Below are 18,769 nucleotides of genomic sequence, written 5' to 3'. Positions count from 1 at the left end.
ACTGATGAGTCACGGTTTTGTCTCACCAGGGGTGATGGACGGATTCGTGTTTATCGTCGAAGGAATTGAGCACGTCTGGGACCTGTTGGATCGCAGGGTGAGGGCTAGGGCCATTCCCCCCAGAAATGTCCAGGAACTTGCAGGTGCCTTGGTGGAAGAGTGGGGTAACATCTCACAGCAAGAACTGACAAATCTGGTCCAGTCCATGAGGAGGAGATGCACTGCAGTACTTCAAGCAGCTGGTGGCCACACCAGATACATACTGACTGGTACTTTTGATTTTGAGCCTCCCTTCATTCAGGGACACATTGTGAAACATTTTTAGTTTATGTCTTATGGTGTTGACTCTTTTAGTATTCATACAAATATTTGCACATTAAGTTTACTGAAAGTAAAAACAGTTGAAAGTCAGAGGACGTTTCTTTTTTTGCTGAGTATATTTTTGTGCTTAAAAATCTTTAAAAAAAAGATATTTACAAACAGTTTGTACGGTCTGGAACAGATTAATTGTATTTACCTACAATCCTATGGGGGAAATTAGCTCGAGTCACAATCAAATCAGGTTGCGACCAGAGTTTTGGAATGAATTATGGACGTGACCCAAGGTTCCACTGTATCTAGAGATGTTTTCCTTGTGGTTGTTAGCTGCCTGCCTCCTCTAACAAAATGAACCATCTGCTTAGATGGGCAGGAACCCTTGACTGCAGGAACTGCTGCACTGATAGTTTTGGGGAGAGCCTTCAGGAGTTGGTGATGCCGCCATCTGTGACATCAATCAGCAAGTGGAGCTGCTCAGGAACCAAAGTGCCTCGATTGCAGCACACTGGGTAGACTGGAGATTCTGCTATAACCAGTATGTGCAGGCTTGATACCTCATACATTGTCTGGATGAGGAATTGTTTGAGGTGTGGCTCCACCCAGGCCAACTTACTGTTTCTCCTTCTGGTCCATGCTTCTTGCTGCCTTATCACGACTGCCCTGCATGATCTTTCCTCCTTAACCACTGCTCTCTATTCTTGCTGAACTAGCTGCCACACCCCACCATGGTTCTAATGTGGGGGGCCCAGTCAAGCTCAACCTCATGTCAATACGCACACCAACCTCTTGTGCCTCTTAAATTGCTTCCTCTGCCCTCCATTTCCTTCCTGTTTTCAATTCAGTTCCATTTGTGGCTACATGTTTTTGGTCTAACATCCCACCATGGAGGCACAAGGGATTAGATGTTTGTTTTATTTTAAAACTCCACGTCTGGAACACAAGGCATCAATGTGCAAGCTGGTAACCGAGTACTAAATATACTGTAGTTGTGTTTCATATGTTTTATTTTCAACAAAGCATTAACATACATGGAGCTTATTTACCAATTTCAAATCCCACCACTATGGTACCTAAGGAAGTCAAGCTATGAATTTTCAACACAACAAGAAGGCTCTGCTGTAGAGGAGACTTAAAACACTTTGGGGCGTTATGTACAATGAGCAGCGCTATGTTAGATTAATGGCTGTCTTCTCGTAGAGAGTATTTAGGTACGCAGACCTTGTTTATAGTTTGAAATCCCACTGCTGACACCCTGACATTTTCCAACCCGCTGAATCCGAACACAGGGTCACGGGGGTCTGCTGGAGCCAATCCCAGCCAACACAGGGCACAAGGCAGGCCCAGCCAACCCACCACAGGACACACACACACACACCAAGCACACACTAGGGCTAATTTAGAATCGCCAATCCACCTAACCTGCATGTCTGGACTGTGGGAGGAAACCCACGGAAACACAGGGAGAACATGCAAACTCCATGCAGGGAGGTCCCGGGAAGTGAACCCAGGTCTCCTAACTGTGAGGCAGCAGCGCTACCACTGCGCCACCGTGCCACCTGACACCCTGACATCCTATACACTATTGTGGAAGCAGCTCTCTGAATAATTACAGTATGCTGGAGCATTTGCTTGTAAGCAGCAAGGAAGCTCAATCAGTATTCAACACCTCACTAAGGTCGGTATATTCAATGAGCTTTGCACCCATATACATTATATTGCCAAAAGTATTGGGACCCCCTCCAAATCATTGAATTCAGGCATTCCGATTACTTCCATGGCCACAGGTGTATAACATCAAGCACCTAGGCATGCAGACTGTGTCTACAAACATTTGTGAAAGACTGGGTCGCCCTCAGCAGCTCATTGAAGTGTGGTACCATGGTAGGATGCCACCTGTGCAATAAGTCCATTCACTACTAAATATTTATAACAAAGTGGAAGCCATTGGGAACAACAGCTACTCAGCCACAGAGTGGTAGGACACGAAAATCACAGAGTGGGGACAGTGCATGCTGAGGTGTGCAGAAGTCACCAACTTTCTGCAGAGTCAAAAGCTACAGACCTCCAAAAGCTCAAGAACAGTGCAGTGTAGAGAGAGAGCTTCATTTAATGGGACTCCATGGCCGAGCAGCTGCAGCCAACCCTGACATCACCAAGTGCAGTGCAAAGCGTCGGATGCAGTGGTGTAAAGCCCACCGCCCACCACTGGACTCTAGAGCAGTGCAGACGTGTCCTCTGGAGTGACGAATCACGCAATCCGATGGGCGAGTCTGGGTTTGGCAGTACTTGCCTGACTGCATTGTGCCAAGTGTAAAGTTTGGTGGAGGCGGGATGATGGTGTGGAGTTGTTTTTCAGTTGTTGGGCTTGTGAAAGCGTGTTGGAAAATTTCATGCTCCCACCTTTGTGGGAACAGTTTGGGGATGGCAACATGACTGAGCACACACCAGAGCACAAAACAAGGTCTGTAAAGGAATGGATGAGCGAGTTTGGTGTGGAGGAACTGGACTGGCCTGCACAGAGAGAGAGCCCTGACCTCAACCCGACAGAACACCTTTGGGATGAATGAGAGCGGAGACTGCGAGCGAGCCAGGCCTTCTCATCCAACATCAGTGCCTGACCTCACAAATGCTCTCCTGGTCACAAAGTCTCATAAACACACTCTTGACACCTCGTGGAGAGCCTTCTCAGGAGAGCTGAAGGTGTTAGAGCTGCAAAGGGTGGGCCGACTCCAGATTAAAGCCCATGTATTAAGAGTGGGATGTCATTAAAGTGCAGGTGTGTGAAAGCAGACATCTCAATACTTTTGGCAATATGGTGTATGTTGCCTTATTAATATTATTTTTCATATACAATATATATTTTAAATCTGCCTATTATTATGTTATAGCATTCTTTTATTTTTTATTATACATTGTTGGGTCTTTTTTTTCACTATTTTGCTGTCTTTAAGAAAAATATTTTATTGGGCTTTGACAGGGATTTATAGCAATATGGAGTAAATCACTGATTGATTTCCTCTACCCAAGCGTTATTATCTTAAAGTTATAAAAAGTGTTACCACACCCTAGCACTTGAGATCTCCACAACTGGTGGACCCTGAACACAATGGGACACCACTGCTGATTTTATACATTTTTTTTCCTAGCTTCAGCAGTTTTTAACTGATTAGATTTGCTAACTGTTTTCCACATCTTAGAATACGGATATTTCATTTTTTTTAATGAAAAATTGCATGGAGCTTAATTTTGGTTTGAAATCCCACCGCTGACACCCAATGCCTCCATGTGAAAGCTGCTGTCTAATTAATAAACGTAATGGGGACCTTTACTGCTAGTAGACCAATAAAACACTTCAGGAAGGCAACAGTGCAACACCAGATCAAGTGATATTTTTCTTCTAAGGAGCTGTTAGGTATCTTATAGCTAAAATAAGAAACTTATTTTAAGAAATAAGATAAGAAAAAATAAGAAAGCTTATTTCTGGTTTGAATTGGACTGTCCACATCAGGTTATGTTTCCTTTTCCTCTTGGACAGTTGTAAAACCATCTTCTTCTGGAGTATGAGATTGTTGGCATTTTGGTGTAGACGTGTCCAAGCCGTCTTCCTCCTTCAGCATATCTCCAGATTCCGAGTTGACCTCCCACTCCGAGACACTTTGGGCCTCGTTCTCAGCAGTTGGAATGCTGATAATCGGACTGATAATTTTACTGGATGGCTGAGCTTTGACCAGGGATTTTGGTGGTTCTTGGGGCAGCTGTGGTGGGCTGTGTTCAAAATCTTCCCCCATGGAGGATGGGGATATGACAGCAGGAAACTCCTCACTTTTAGGTGGCTCAGAAGATATCTCTTCTGACCCGTTAGGTGCTGCTGAACTTTCCATTGGCAATTTATCATTAGGAAGACTTTGGCTGGCTTTAATATCGGAGTTGGAGGTCATTGGTCTCTGCTCAGCATGGCTGCTCAGCCTGGACTGCATCAGATGTGTTTCAGGTGGAATTGTATCTTCTGGTTCAGACTTCTCAGGCTTCTCTGAAGACGGGTCTACAGACTTCCCCTCCAGATCTGCTTGTGGTTTGTTAGCAATAGAACCAGCGTTAGGTTTCTGAAGAGGCAACGACTTGGAAAGTGCAATAAAGTCCTTCTTGGCCTCCTGCTTCACAGCTCGATTTTTATTATAAAATGTTGGCACATTATTCGGGGCTTTACCAGAGGGCACAGTGGCCACTTTGACCAAGCTTGTCGGAAAGGTATCACATTCCACTGCTTTTATAGGGTTCATTCCATTTTTGACTGCACCAACATCGGTCTTGAAAGTGCTTCTGCTATATGACGCAGCAGTCCTGGGGACGGGTACTTTGTTGAACTGGGCACCCTTTTCTATGATGCCAGAGTGGTTGACTGGAAGATTTTCGATTGGCTGTTTAAACTCCAAAGCTTTGCTGGTTGTTCCATCAGCTAATAAAATGTGCACATTGATCTTCTGTTTTCCCGAGGGTCTTCTAATCTGCTTGACCTTCAATCTCAGTGGTTCGTTGTGATATCGTTTTATTTCGGCCTTACTAGCTATTGGGTCTGCTCCACCCCAGCGGTCATTTCTGTTGATTTCCTTTGTCCCTTTGTCACTTGGAATTTTCAAAGACAGACGATAGTTGTGGGCTCGGGTAGTAGACTGGGAGGGGAAAAACTGTGGAACGGTGTCTTTGTGGAACACCACAGGATGTGTTTCACTCACAATCTGCAAAGAAACGAAAAAGGAAAATCTGAGCTGTGCTCTCTTACTTGACTTTAGACCTGATGTGTTGATCATTTCTGGACATTCTTCAGATTCAGTAGAATTCACATGTGTTTAGTAATGAAGAGGCGATAATAACTCCATAGGGGAATTAACCTAAAGTGTCATGCATGAGTGAATAAACTAAGCAGACTTATACATGCAAGAGGTGAAGTGTGAATTGTAAAGGTGTAGCAGTGCTACTAGTAGATAAATCTGCATCTCCCAGCAGTCCCTGCAGGGGCTGTTGGGGTCAAAGGTGGTCAGAGGGGTTTAAAAGGAGGGCAGGTGTCCGAAAAAGGAGAAGTGTTTTTTGTTGTTGTATTTTGTGTTTTGTTTACCTGTCGGACTGCCTTCTGTTAATTAAGCCATATTTAGTCGCTGTGTCCTGGATTGTATTTGTGGTTAGGGTCTGGATTGTCTTCTGTCAACCTGTGTGCTGAGGACTGATTGTGGACTCATGGCTTTCCCGCAAGTATAGGAGCGCTCCTGAACCATCCATCCATCTTCACCCTTACAGTGTCTACCGGTAGGACTGTTATTCATTCCCCTTCAACATACAGATCTCTGGACTTACTCTCGTCATCTCTCATTACATCCGGTGTGGTTTTCCATGGACTTTGCTGTGTGGAGTTGTGTTTTTGTCGCCGTTGGGGTACTGGGGTGGTTATTGTTTTCATTTATATTATTGAATTTCATTATATTCTTTAATTGTGGTTAGTTCCCGGTGTGCTTTATTTAGCTAAATCTGTAGCAGTCCTGTGCTGCTAAGATTCACACCATAAAGATGACGGTGATTTATTTATTTTTATAGAGGATACCACGGACGATCCCAGCCTTGGCCCAACCCGCACGCACTCACAAACAGAGACAAAACCGGTTGTAATGTGAGATGACGAGAGTAAGTCCAGAGATCTGCATGTTGAAAGGGAATGAAAAAGCAGTCTTACCGGTAGACACTGTAAGGGTGAAGACGGATGGATAGTTCAGGAGCGCCCCTATAATTGCAGGAAAACCATGAATCCATAATCAGTCCACAACACACAGGTAGACAGAAGACGATCGAGACCCCAACAATGAATACAATCCAGGGAACAGCGACTAAATATGGCATAATTAACAGAAAGCAGTCCGACAGGTAAACGAAACACAAAATACAACAACAAAAAACACTTCTCCTTTTTCGGACACCTGCCCTCCTTTTAAACCCCTCTGACCACCTTTGACCCCAACAGCCCCGGCAGGGACTACTGGGAGATGCAGTTTTGACTACTAGTAGCACTGCTACAAAGGGGAAAACAGTTATTGAATTGCCATAGACACACACCACAAAGAATGTTGGTGAACTGTCAGTGGTCAGTCACAAGCACATGTCTGGACTCAGAAGCCACTTGTCTTAGCTGCACAGAGACCACATCTGAGCCAGATGTTCTGTGTTTGCAAATGACCACCGGCAGTTCACCTCAGTGCAAATCTGTGAACTGAAATGCTTTGGATTTACACTCCAAAGCATCTCAATTCACAAATCTGCACTGTGAGGAAGAGTCGATGGTCAGTCACAAACACTGAATGTGTTGCTCAGAAGCAGTCTCTGCACAGCTGTGACAAAAGGTTCCATATTAGCTGGTGCTGTAAAGAGACCACTTCTGAGGCAGACGTTATAGGTTCATGGCTGACCACCGGCAGTTCATCACAGCAAATCACAGCAAGTCTGCAAATTGAGATGCTTCATGGTGCGAGTCCACAGCAATACTCTTAGTGACGAAGGGTGGGATGTAATGGTGAACGGGTGGAGTGTAGTAGTGCTGCTGCACAGAAGTGCTGTGGACTCACACCACAAAGGTTGCTGGTTGCAGAGGGGCCCCCCTAATAGTTCAAGCTTCAGGGCCCCAAAACTGTAGGTCTGCCACCTTTCCTATAGTTGTATATCATAATAAATGGCGTTTACTTTAAAAAGGCACTAGATAAAAATAAGCAGGATGATTGTCTAGCTTAACTAAAAAAGAAAAATAGAAACAGAAGCCTCCTTACCAGTGGGGGGATAAAGATTTTTTCCGATTGCGCATCAAGTATTTTATTTGTCTCTTTCTCAAATTCATCCTCTATTTTTAAAGGCACCACCTGTGGCTGCTGGAACGGTATCTCTTTTGGAAGATTGTGGTGGGTGAGGGAATCCATAGTCGAGCTCAAATCCTCGGTCCTTCAAAATATAGAATATTAGGTAATACAGAAAAAAAAAAGATACGTTTATGTTGTCACACACACGTGCTGGGGGCTCTGCACAATTATGCTGGAGCACGATTTCCACCCCACGTTCCTCTTCCAGCCCAAGAGTGAAGGAGGAGCCAATAATCTGACTTCTGGCCCACCTTGGAAGTCCCACTAGCTTTCCTAAATAATCGGATTCATATCTACTGGAGCTACAGTAGCCCACAGAGACCTTGGAACAATGATGTGGGCCTGCAGTTTTGCTTCCTTTCTTTTTCTGTTTAACATTTATACCACGGTTGCTATAAAATGGGGTTATTTAGGAGACCCTGACACTTCATCTTTATTTGTCCTGCTTTTCTCTACAATGTATAATTGTAATTCATTTTATACTCTGTAAAAAAGCTTCAGTTTTTAATGCAAACACTCATCCATACATCCATCATTTTCAATTCCTCTAACTCCAGATCAGGGCTGCCATGGGAGCAAAGGGACAGCCACCCTTGGGTGGGCACAGTCATAAACACACCCACACTGACACTGGCACATTTAGAGTCACCATTGAACCTAACCAGTATGTCTTTATGGTAAGGGAGGATACTTTGAGAAGAGCCCCACACACATATGGGGAGAACATGCAAACCTCACACTGGTCAAGAAGTGAACCCAATCTGCTACAACTGACCGCTGTGCCCTTCGCCACCCCATAATTATCATAAAGGAGGTAATATTCTGAAAACATCACAACATAGTCAAAGTGTCTGAAGAGTTTAATAAACAGTATGAAGAGTGTTAGTTACCCTCTGCAGCTCCCATTTGTTCCCACTCGGACCCCATTGCCATGCTGGAGTTGTTGTGCAATCCGTTTCCCGGTAGACTCTGGAATATTGTAGACATCATCTCCTTCTCCTGCAAAAAGACACAAAGATTTGAAGGATGTGCTATGATTTCCAACTTCTAGAATTTTTTTCTGTAAATTCCTTTGCGGTTCCTATCATGGATTACAATGTCCTGAGACTCAAGGAATTTGAATTTGGGGTTTATTTTTAATTTACTCTCAAAAAGTTCAGTATTTAATCATGTCCTATCACAATGCTCTTTAGTTTCCTGTTCGGGTGGCGCCATGTAGGGTTTCTGTTTCTGCCGTCTCCATGGAGATCTTTCCCAGAATTCCCCTAAAAATACAATTTGTAATGCCAATTTTACGACGATCATAATCTTTATTTTATCCTTCCTGGTTTTATTCAATCCTGCTGTTGGTTTTGACTCCCAAGCTTTTTTTCAGTCTTCTTCTAGCCTTGATGGAACATTTCCTTGTATCCCAGCTTTTGACCTTTTGACCCATTTTTTGACTTTTGATTTCCCCTGGTCATTTTCATTTCTTTTATATTGTCTCTTGTGAGTCAGTATAGGATGAACCATTAGAACTTTAGAATAATTGTGACAAGAACAGTTCATTCAGCCCTACTTGCTCGTCCATATATATTCACCCAGATTTTTTAATAACTTTTTTTTCCTGCTGCCTCCTTTTTCCAATGACCAGTCTCCCCACAACACCCTGCTTGATCCATGACTCCTACCAAATCAGCTGGAATGGGCTTTCCATAAGAGAACACCAACTAAGGAAACTACACACAGGAAATGCCGTGTGACCAGACAGAGTCAGTTCCTGAGTTCTTAAGGCCTGTACTGACCAACCTTGTGGTGTCCCCTGTCACCTATTCACTCTGTCTCTAAGGTTCCAGTTGCTGATGAAAGCACCCTGCATTGTTCCTGTTTCAAAGAAGGCAAGCACCACTTCAACTAAATGACTACAAACCAGAGTCACTTGCATCTCATATCATGAAGACCTTTGAGAGGCTGGTCCTGTGAGTCCTCTTGTAGTAGACCACCTAGACCCACTGCACTTTGACTATCGGACAAAGATTGGAGTGAAGGAGGCAATTCTCTGTCTGCTCCACAAGGTTTATTCTCACCTGGACAAAGATGGCAGCACTGTGAGGATTCTGTTTTTTGATTTCTCCAGTGCCTTCAATACCAACCAGCCATCCCTGTTAAGGGGTAAACTCGGAGATATGCAGGTGGATGAGGCTGTGGTGTCCTGATGATGGACTATCTGTCAAGCAGACCCCAACTTGTGAGACTCAAAGACTGTGTGAGCAACACTAGAGCACCACAAGGAACAGGCCTGTCACCTTTACTCTTCACTCTGTGACACCTCGGACTATAAAGACAGCAGCAGGTCAGGTCACTGGCAGAAATGCTCAGAGGATTCTACACTTACAGTATGGAGTGTATTGACAAAACTGAGGTGACAATGGATAGGAGTCAGGGAGACAACTTTGTTTCTCGCTGCATAAAAAATTGCCTGCAACTTAACATCAGCAAATCCAAGGAAATGGTTATTGACTTTCACTGCACCAAAGAGCCTCTGTGTCCAGTCACAATTATGGAGTGAATGTAAAGGTGGTGTACACCTACAAGTACTTAGCGGTCCATATTAATGACTGGTTGGACTGGTCTTGGAACACTGAAGAACTATAGAAGAAAGGGCTGAGCAGGCTCATCTTCTTTAGTAGAATGTGTTCCTTTAATGTTGGAAGTGACATCCTTCCCATCTTCTATAACTCTGTCATGGCCAGTGTGATTTCCTATTCTGTGGTGTGCTGGGCTTGTAACATCACTTCAAGAGAGGTCCACTGAATTAAAAAGCTAATGAAAAGGGCAGGCTTAGTTATGGGGTGCGCTCTGGACCCCTGGAGGTTGTAGCGAAGGAGAAAAATAAAAATAAAACTGAGTGCCATTATCAACAATCTTGCACATCCTATCTCTGACACAAAAACACTGAGGACTTTCAGCCAACGAATCATTCAGTAGAAGTGTATCAGGAAACAGTATGGGGGTCCTTTATATCACCAGCAATACAGTATATATGCATAATGCTTCACTGTGACTGTGAGAACCAAGTCAGAAGTTTTCTTTCTTTTTAATTATTTCATCCTTTTTAGTCATTCTGGTGTGTGCTTAGATCACAGTGTGTGTTTGAATCTATCTATGTATGTATGTATGTATGTATGTATGTATGTAAAATCGAAATCGAAATCTTTTCGATCTCCATGCTTTCATTAGGCCAGATTATCTCGGGGTATAACAGGAGCTACCACAGCTATGCTGATGACACACAACTGTATTTATCAACAGCGCCTGATGACCCCGACTCTCTTGGTTCACTAACCCAATGTCTTACTTGTGTTTCTGAGTGGATGAGTAGTAATTCTCTCAAACTAAATATGGAGGAAGCAGACATTTAAATTATTGGCACAAATGGATATAATGAGGGTATTTAGAAATAAACTTGACCCATTAGGAATAAAAGTCAAGGCAGAGGTAAAGAATTTAGGGGTAACTATTGACTCTGACCTAAATTTTAAATCACATGTTAATCAGATTATTAGAACAGCTTTTTTTCACTCAAGAAATACAGTAATCCCTTGCTATATCGCGCTTTGACTTTCGCGGTTTCGCTCTATCGCGGATTTTATATGAAAGCATAACTAAATACATAACGTGGATTTTTCGCAGCTTCGCGGGTTCTGCGGACAATGTGTCTTTTTACTTCCTTGTACATGCTTCCTCAGTTGGTTTGCCCAGTTGATTTTATACAAGGGACGCTATTGGCGGATGACTGAGAAGCTAACCAATCAGAGCACGCAGTTAAGTTCCTGCGTGCTGAATGCAGTGTTAACCAGGAAGTCTCGTCTCACTCATTCAGCATCAACGTGTTTCGCTGTGTAAAGAGTTGTGCTCTTTTGTGTTTATCTTTGTGCATAGTCAAGCCCTTCATTATGGCTCCAAAATTATCTGCTACTGCTTCAGGGGCCGTGCCCAAGCGCAAACGGAAGATGTTAATGATTGCCGAAAAGGTAAACGTTTTGGATTTGTTGAAGGCTACAATTCTTTTTATTTAAAAAGTAGGAAAGGAATATAAGATCTATGGCCGCAGTGTCCTTTTAACCAGGGTGCAAAACAAGTTGTAAGTGGATGTAATAAGACAGTAGTCTGGATGGAATCTGCTTTGGATTGAAGACTGCCAGAAGAAGAACAACGGCAGTGCTACACATTCGCCTGAAGTGGCTCCTTTAAGGGCTGTAACGCTCTCCTTTGTTGTGCAGTAAAATAAAACTCATTGTTATCGGACAAGTCATCGTGTCATTGTTGGTGAGTAACCATAATTAATTTTCTACTTACAGTACTAAGTACATGTACATACGTTTAGTGTCACTGTACACACATTTACTGTATACTATTTTTGTTGCATTGTACGTATTTAATGCTGGTGGCCTGTCTATCGTAATGGCTGTAACATATGTGATATTGGAGACACTCAATATCTTTAAAATAATATTTAGGTTTTACTGTATATAAACAGTGTGTTTACATACATAATTTCAATGAATCTTACGTAATGTCTAAGAGAATACAAAGGGAGTATGCTGTATAACTCTGCGGGGAATATTTATAAACAGTGTGGGAGAGTTTATAAGGGCTTAAAATATATAAAAATAACCATAGAAACATATGGTTTCTACTTCGCGAATTTTCACCTATTGCGGGGAGGGGTCTGGAACGCAACCGCCGCGATCGAGGAGGGATTACTGTATAGCAAAAACTAGATCTCTTATTACATTGCAAGATGCTGAGAAATTAGTTCACGCTTTTGTTTTCAGTTGACTAGATTACTGTAACGCAATCCTTTCAGGACCACCCAAAAAAAGACATCAATCGATTACAACGAGTGCAGAATGCAGCTGCTAGAATTGTAACTAGGAAAAGAAAATCCAAGCACATCACCCCAGTTCTGATGTCACTACACTGGTTACCTGTGTCATTTAGAATTAACTTTAAAATACTGCTGATGGCTTACAAAGCCTTAAATAATCTGCTACATCCTACATTTCGGAATGCTTGTCACCTTACACTCCAAATCATAACCTTAAATCTTCAAATGAGGGTCTGCTTATCATTCCAAGAGCTAAAATTGAAAGAAGTGGTGCTGTTTTGCACCTAAAATCTGGAATAGCCTGCTAATAGGAATTCGCCAGGCTAATATGGTGGAGCTCTTTAAAACACTGCTGAAAACACATTACTTTAAGATGGCTTTCTCATAGCATCATTTTAGTTTAATCCTGATGCTCTGTATATTCAATTCATTATCAATATCATTCCTGGTGGCTTCATAATCTGTACTAATCCCTACGTTCTCTGCTTTTTTTTCCCCAGTATTCTGTGGTGGCGATCTGCACCATCACCATCTGATCAAAGCACCGTGATGTCCCTACATTGATGGATTAAAGGCCAGAAGTCCACATGACCGTCATCATCAAGTTCTTCCATGTAAACCCTGAATACAATGAGGACTGATTGAGGTCATAGATGTTAGGTAGAATGCCTAGAGGGGGCCGGGTGGTCTCGTGGCCTCGGAACCCCTGCACATTTTTTTCTTTTCTCCAGCCGTCTGGAGTTTTTTGTTTTTTCTGTCTTCTCTGGCCATCTGACCTTACTTTTATTCTATGTTAATTAGTATTGCCTAATTTTATTTTCTTATATGTTTTGTCTTTTTTTTCTCTTTCTTCATCCTGTAAAACACTTTGAGCTACATCATTTGTATGAAAATGCGCTCTAGAAATAAATGTTGTTGTATGTATGTATTTATTAATCAGCTTCTTTAAAAAGCCAAATTCCTCTTTGGGACAAATAAAGTTAGTTAGTTAGTTAGTTCGTTCGTTCGTTTGTTCGTTTGTTCGTTCGTTAGAACGTTCTATCTATCATTTAGTGCCTTTCATATCTATCAGATTCTCAAAAATAATATCAAGTTTAGATTTGAAATCCTACACTCCATCAAAGTACTTAGTATGTATTTCATGTGTCTGTGGTTCTTTATGTACAGTATTACTTTCTCATATTTGTGCGAGATCTGCCCTTACGTTTCCAACAATGTTCTGCATGCTCTTGTTGAAGAATTTCTTTTACATTAATAGTTGGGATCCACTGTAATAATTCCCTTCATTATTTTAAACACTATGATCATATCACTTCTTTGTCTCCATTTACTTACACTAAAAGGGTTCAACTCCACCAATCTCTCCTCACAGCTCAGACTTCACATTTGTGAATCAGACCGGTCGTTCTTCTAGGACTTCCTTTAGCGTTTCTCTGTTTTCTTTATGGTAATATATGGAGACCAAAACTCCCTGCGTGCAGTTTGCATGTTCGCTCCGTGTCTGCGTGGGTTTCCTCCCACAGTCCAAAGACATGCAGTTTAGGTGGATTGGTGATCCTAAACCGTCCCTAGTGTGTGCTTGGTGTGTGTGTGTCCTGTGGTGGGCTGGCGCCCTGCTCGGGGTTTGTTTCCTGCCTTGCGCCCTGTGTTGGCTGCGATTGGCTCCAGCAGACCCCCGTGACCCTGTAGTTAGGATATGTTGGATAATGGATGGATGGAGACCAAAACCGTACACAGTACTCCAAGTGAGGCCTCACTACTGCGTTATTAAGCTTCATCATAAATCTTCTTTGACTTGTTTGTAGTCCACATATCGGGTCGCTATATAATCTCATATTCCATTAGCTTTCTTGAGCTCTTCTATCCACTGTCTGGATGTATATATTATGCAGCCCACTATGACTCCCAGGTCCTTCTCATACTTTCAAGTTTCATTCTACATGTAATTCTTTACATTTGCTTTCATTAAATTTCATCTGCCAAAAATCTGGCCTGGTCACAGTGTAGATTTTGCACATTTTCCCTGTGCAAGTGTCTATGTTAACCTTAATGATGAATCCAAACTGGTCCCATATGAGGAGTATGGATTAGTGTCAGATTGTACCTTGTCTGTGATGGACTGGTGCTCTCCATCTTTATGCCTCACTCTTGTGACCAAACATTTGTAGATTAAGGCTTCATCCACAGTACAAGGTTTTCATTTAACAATACAGACATCAAGAAGGCCAACAGAATGTCAGGTTATATAGCGCCTTGACGTGTAGAGTACAAGTCCAAGGCGGATCTGCTCAAGCTTTATAACACACTGGTGAGGCCTCATCTGTGTGCAGTTTTGGTCTCCAGTCTACAAAAAGGACATAGCAGTGCTAGAGAAGATCCAGAGAAGAGAGACAAGGCTGATTCTGGAGCTACAGGGGATGAGTTATGAGGAAAGATTAAAAGAGCTGAGCCTTCACAATTTAAGTAAAAGAAGATGAAGAGGAGACCTGAGTGAAGGGTTTAAAATGATGAAGGGAATCAGCCCAGTGGATCAAGATGGTGACTTTAAAATGAGTTCAATGATAACACGGGACACAGCTGGAAAATTGTTAAAGGTAAATTTCCCACAAATATTAGGACGTTTGTCTTTACAAACTTTTTTTTTGTCACAGACAGTGTAGTAGACAGCAGGACTTTAGGGGCATTTTTTAGAGGAATGAAATGGACAGGAAGCTTTGTTAGGCTGAATGACCTGTTCTTGTCTACATTGTTCTGATGTTCTATTGTTCTACTCAGTCTCCATTTTTGCTTTTCTTTCACACTATTCCTGCCATTTTCAACCCCTGAAAATGGAGACTTTTGAAAACGCTTTCCAGATACTTCTGAAAATGCCAGCTCAGCATCGTAGTGGGGATGTGTGAAAACGTAGACTCATGAAAACGCAGGCTCTAATCGCACTCTGGCTTGTAGGTGGTCCTTTCCTTATTGGATTCCTCTCATTACAACATCTCATTCCATGATCGGTCACCCTTAGAGAAGAAAACCATACTCCAACAAAGCAAACGTAGAGGAATTGCTTTCCATGGCACTTGTTGTGTTACTTACCTGTAGACATCTAAATTATGTTTTGTACACTTTGAATGCTGGATACATGTGCAAAAGGCAAATCATTTACTGGTCACTACAAATTTGTGATAATAAATCCCATGGCCGGTGACACAACCATCCCTTTTAGGATGATGTCTTCTCTTCCCGTTTCCACCGATGTGCACAATGCCCAGTGTGAATGACCTGCTTTGTCACATGCTTTTTCAATTTTTTTAGTGTAGAGGGAGATACTTTTGTAAAGAATGAAAATGCTTGTGTGAACATTTAAATGAAAATGTAGTAGTGTGGATGTAGTAGCTTAACGGCATTCAATAAGGAATGAATTGATTTGGGTTTTGGACAGTAGTGACGCAGTGGTTGGAGTTATTGCATCATAACCCAAAGAACCTGAATTACTTTTTCTTACTGAATCCATTTTAAAAATAAAATGGAAACACACAGAAGCAATGGCTTACCTGTTGAAAGAACGGCTTGAGCCCTCTGAATGCTTCACTTACCATTGGTGGAGAAAGTGCACCAGCCGGAAAAATCTGAAGCGCTAAGGGTGCCCCCTGTGTGAGCGTAGCTCTCCTCTTTCTTTAACAAATGTAGCAGGGGGAGTTTCTCCACCTTAGGGTAGAAAGACATTAAATTAGACAAACATGCCTATAGAAACAATCTGTTCCAATAATCAGAAATGAAAAATGGCTTGTTACGTTTTTGCACTTGACTGATTAGGTATTGCATCTTCTTCTCTTGTGTTCATTTGTATTGCATTCTTATTTGCTTTGATTTGTATTTTGTTATATAACACTCACCCTGAAATGTGGTTTTAAAATTGACACTGATTGATGGATTGTTTTTTAGCCTTCTGCAACCACCATGCTTAGTGCTAGTTTTCATATGACTAGATGAGTGTGAGAGTTCCACAAATACTTTCAAAAATGCCCACTAGAGGGGGAAATCCCATCGAAAACCGTTGGGTTAGATACAAAAAGGGCCACGTAGGATCTTTACCAAATAAAAGATTTATTTTTTACAAAGATGTTCTGTAAGTACATGAAGCTCCGTGGAGCAAACAAGACCAAATGAGTTGCCAGCAAGGCCAGTCCAAGGTGAACAAGTCCCAATACACACTCCAAGTCAAAAAACTAAGCAAAATTGGTCCACAATCAAATAAATCAAAATAGCAAAAGCATAAGCAAAAACACCAATAACACTCAGCAACTCCCTAGTGCATACAAGATAAACTATCAGGAACCTCGGGAAGACCCACCAGATTTAATGGGCGAAAGGCAGTTCCTGGCAGTGATCAGAAGGTGGCCCTGCCTCTTAGGGGGCCATTCACAAAACACAAGGAGCATAGCAAAGGCGTAGAGAATAAAGCAGACAATTAACAAAAATAACATTAACATACCTATATGATTGAACAAAAAATACATAAAACTAGCCAAAGCCCGCCGTATCACATGGCGGCGTAAGAATAGGAACGGAAAACGGCGAGAAAGGAATTCAGTATAACAAAGGCTTAGAATACCACCGTCGCAGAATAACGAAAATAGCGAGGAGTGAAACCAATGCCAATGGTCGAGAGAGTACCTTCCTGTAGCAGGCTACAGAAAACATAGACAGATACAGATAGACGCCGCATTCACTGTGTTGCCCAGTTGACACGATAAGTCAGCGCGTCCGCCATATTGCGAGTGGTAAAAGTGCCATTTAAACTAATACAGGTAGACGTGGAAACCGGGTTTTCTGATGAAAAAATAATAACGTTTTAAACAGTATCGTTTACATACAACAGATTTTGGCGAATCGTTTACATGCAATTATTTATATCCATTTGTACACTCAATGCGTGCGTATCCCATGGTCTTAGAGTTGGTGGTCGGGGCTCTGTGAGTTGCCAGGTGTGGCTCTCTGTCTTGCATGCGCTCTCTGTCTTGCTTGCCCTTAGTTAGAGTTGGCGGGCGGGGATCTGTGAGTTGGCGATCATGGCTCTCTGTCTTGCATGCGGTGTAAAGTCAACGTGGCTCAGAGGTGCATGTGGACTTTTGCACAGACAAAAGCGACTGAGGCTTTGTTTGGCGAGTTGTTGCGTGCCTCGAGAGCGACTCTGGACTCGGGAGGACGGTTACAGTTGGCGTGCGTGGCTCTGTTGTGCGTATCCCATGACGCGGTAGGAGGGTTAGAGTTGGCGGGCGGGGCTCTGTCTTGCTTGCGCTCACTGTCTTGCGTGCCCTTAGTGAATGTTATATATATAGATAAGACTTTGAACCCCAGCCAGGGGAGGAACCCTGATTGAAATATAACAGTGTGTCACCTGGCTTCATTATAGCAATAACAGCTTACAGCCATTGTAAAGGAAGGACCAGTAGTGGCAACCACTGCAAGGAAAACAAAGACAGAACTCAGGCAGTGAGATGGACCACCAACATGGGGTCCCATGGTCTAAGGTGGTGATTATCCAGGGATTAGTCACTCTATGGGTGCAAAACATTCTTCATGGATGCCACCATTTAGTGGTCACTAGGATGCTATGTACAGAGTCTATTAAAAGGGTTTACCTCCTTGGAAGGTTTCCCATTGTATTTGTTATACAACTTTGAATCCCAGTGATTTGAATTTGGCTTTTTTGACATTGATCAGCAGAAAGACACTTTAATGCCAGGTCTCTGCAAAGCGGTCTGAATTAATTACAACTATAAAACACAAAGAAACTGATCCCATAAATACTCACCCCCATCAAGTCAATCTTTAGTAGATGGCAGCCTTGATTCTGCTTGCAGGTCTTTCTTTCTCTGTCAGCTTTACACATCTGCATTGTGACATCTTTCCCCATCCTTCATGTCAAGTCAAGTAGTTTATTGTCATTTTCATATTTTTAGTATTTCTTAAGGTGCTCAAGCTCTGTCAGGTGTCATGTTGATCGAGAGTCAATAGAACTTTGCCAAGTTCAGCTACAAATGTTCCATTGGATTGAGATCTGGACTCTGACACTCATGTTGCTGTTTTGAAGCCATTCCTGTGTAGCTTTGGGGTTGTTGTCTTGCTGGAAAACAAATCTTCTCCCAAGGTGTTGGTTTCTCACAGACTCCACCAAGTTGTTCTTGAGGATTTTCCCATCTTTTGCTGGATGCAGTCTTCCAAGGCCTGCTGCAGAGAAGCATCTGCACAACCTGATGATGCCACCTATATTCTTTACTGTGAGATGGTGTGTTTTTTATAATGTGAAGTGCGATTGCTAAAAAGCTCAATTTTGACCTGATTAGATGACTTCATTGTCTCCCAAGATGTCCTGCATGTTTTTTCGCCCCCCCAGCTCTCCCATAAAGCTGCGACTGTTGGAGCACCTGAGCGACAGTCGTTGCCTGCCCAGTCTCTTCAGTGATATCCACTGCAGCTTCTAACTCCTTTTGAGGTCTCACATGCCTCTTGGTGGCCACCCTCATTCATCTTCTTCAAACTTCATGGATGGCCTACTGATTTCCAGCTGTGCCAGACTTTTTCTTTTTCTTCACGATTGATTTAACTGGATTTTGAGTGACTTGGATGTCTTCTTGACTCCATCCCCTGACTTAGGCTTTTCATGGAGCTGCTCAGAATGCTCTTGTGTCTTCATTGT

General features: G+C 42.5%; 1 protein-coding gene across 3 annotated transcripts in view; it reads right to left on the bottom strand.

Annotated features, from left to right (window-relative positions):
- Positions 1-3,234: 3,234 nt before the first annotated feature.
- Positions 3,235-18,769, bottom strand: part of LOC120515132 — a 60,016-nt gene continuing 44,481 nt past the window's right edge. For all 3 annotated transcript variants that reach the window (XM_039735867.1, XM_039735868.1, XM_039735866.1), the window contains 4 exons: positions 15,663-15,774; positions 8,099-8,207; positions 7,122-7,290; positions 3,235-5,054 (listed from right to left, as the gene is read on the bottom strand). In XM_039735867.1, the coding sequence (XP_039591801.1) occupies positions 3,828-5,054; positions 7,122-7,290; positions 8,099-8,207; positions 15,663-15,774 (1,617 nt within the window). In that variant the 3' untranslated portion in view covers positions 3,235-3,827. The remainder of the gene's footprint in view (positions 5,055-7,121; positions 7,291-8,098; positions 8,208-15,662; positions 15,775-18,769) is intronic.

Source organism: Polypterus senegalus, chromosome 14, assembly GCF_016835505.1.
Source record: "Polypterus senegalus isolate Bchr_013 chromosome 14, ASM1683550v1, whole genome shotgun sequence".
Lineage (NCBI taxonomy): Eukaryota > Metazoa > Chordata > Cladistia > Polypteriformes > Polypteridae > Polypterus > Polypterus senegalus.
Note: the sequence above shows the minus strand (reverse complement) of the source record. Positions and strands in the feature narration are given on the sequence as shown.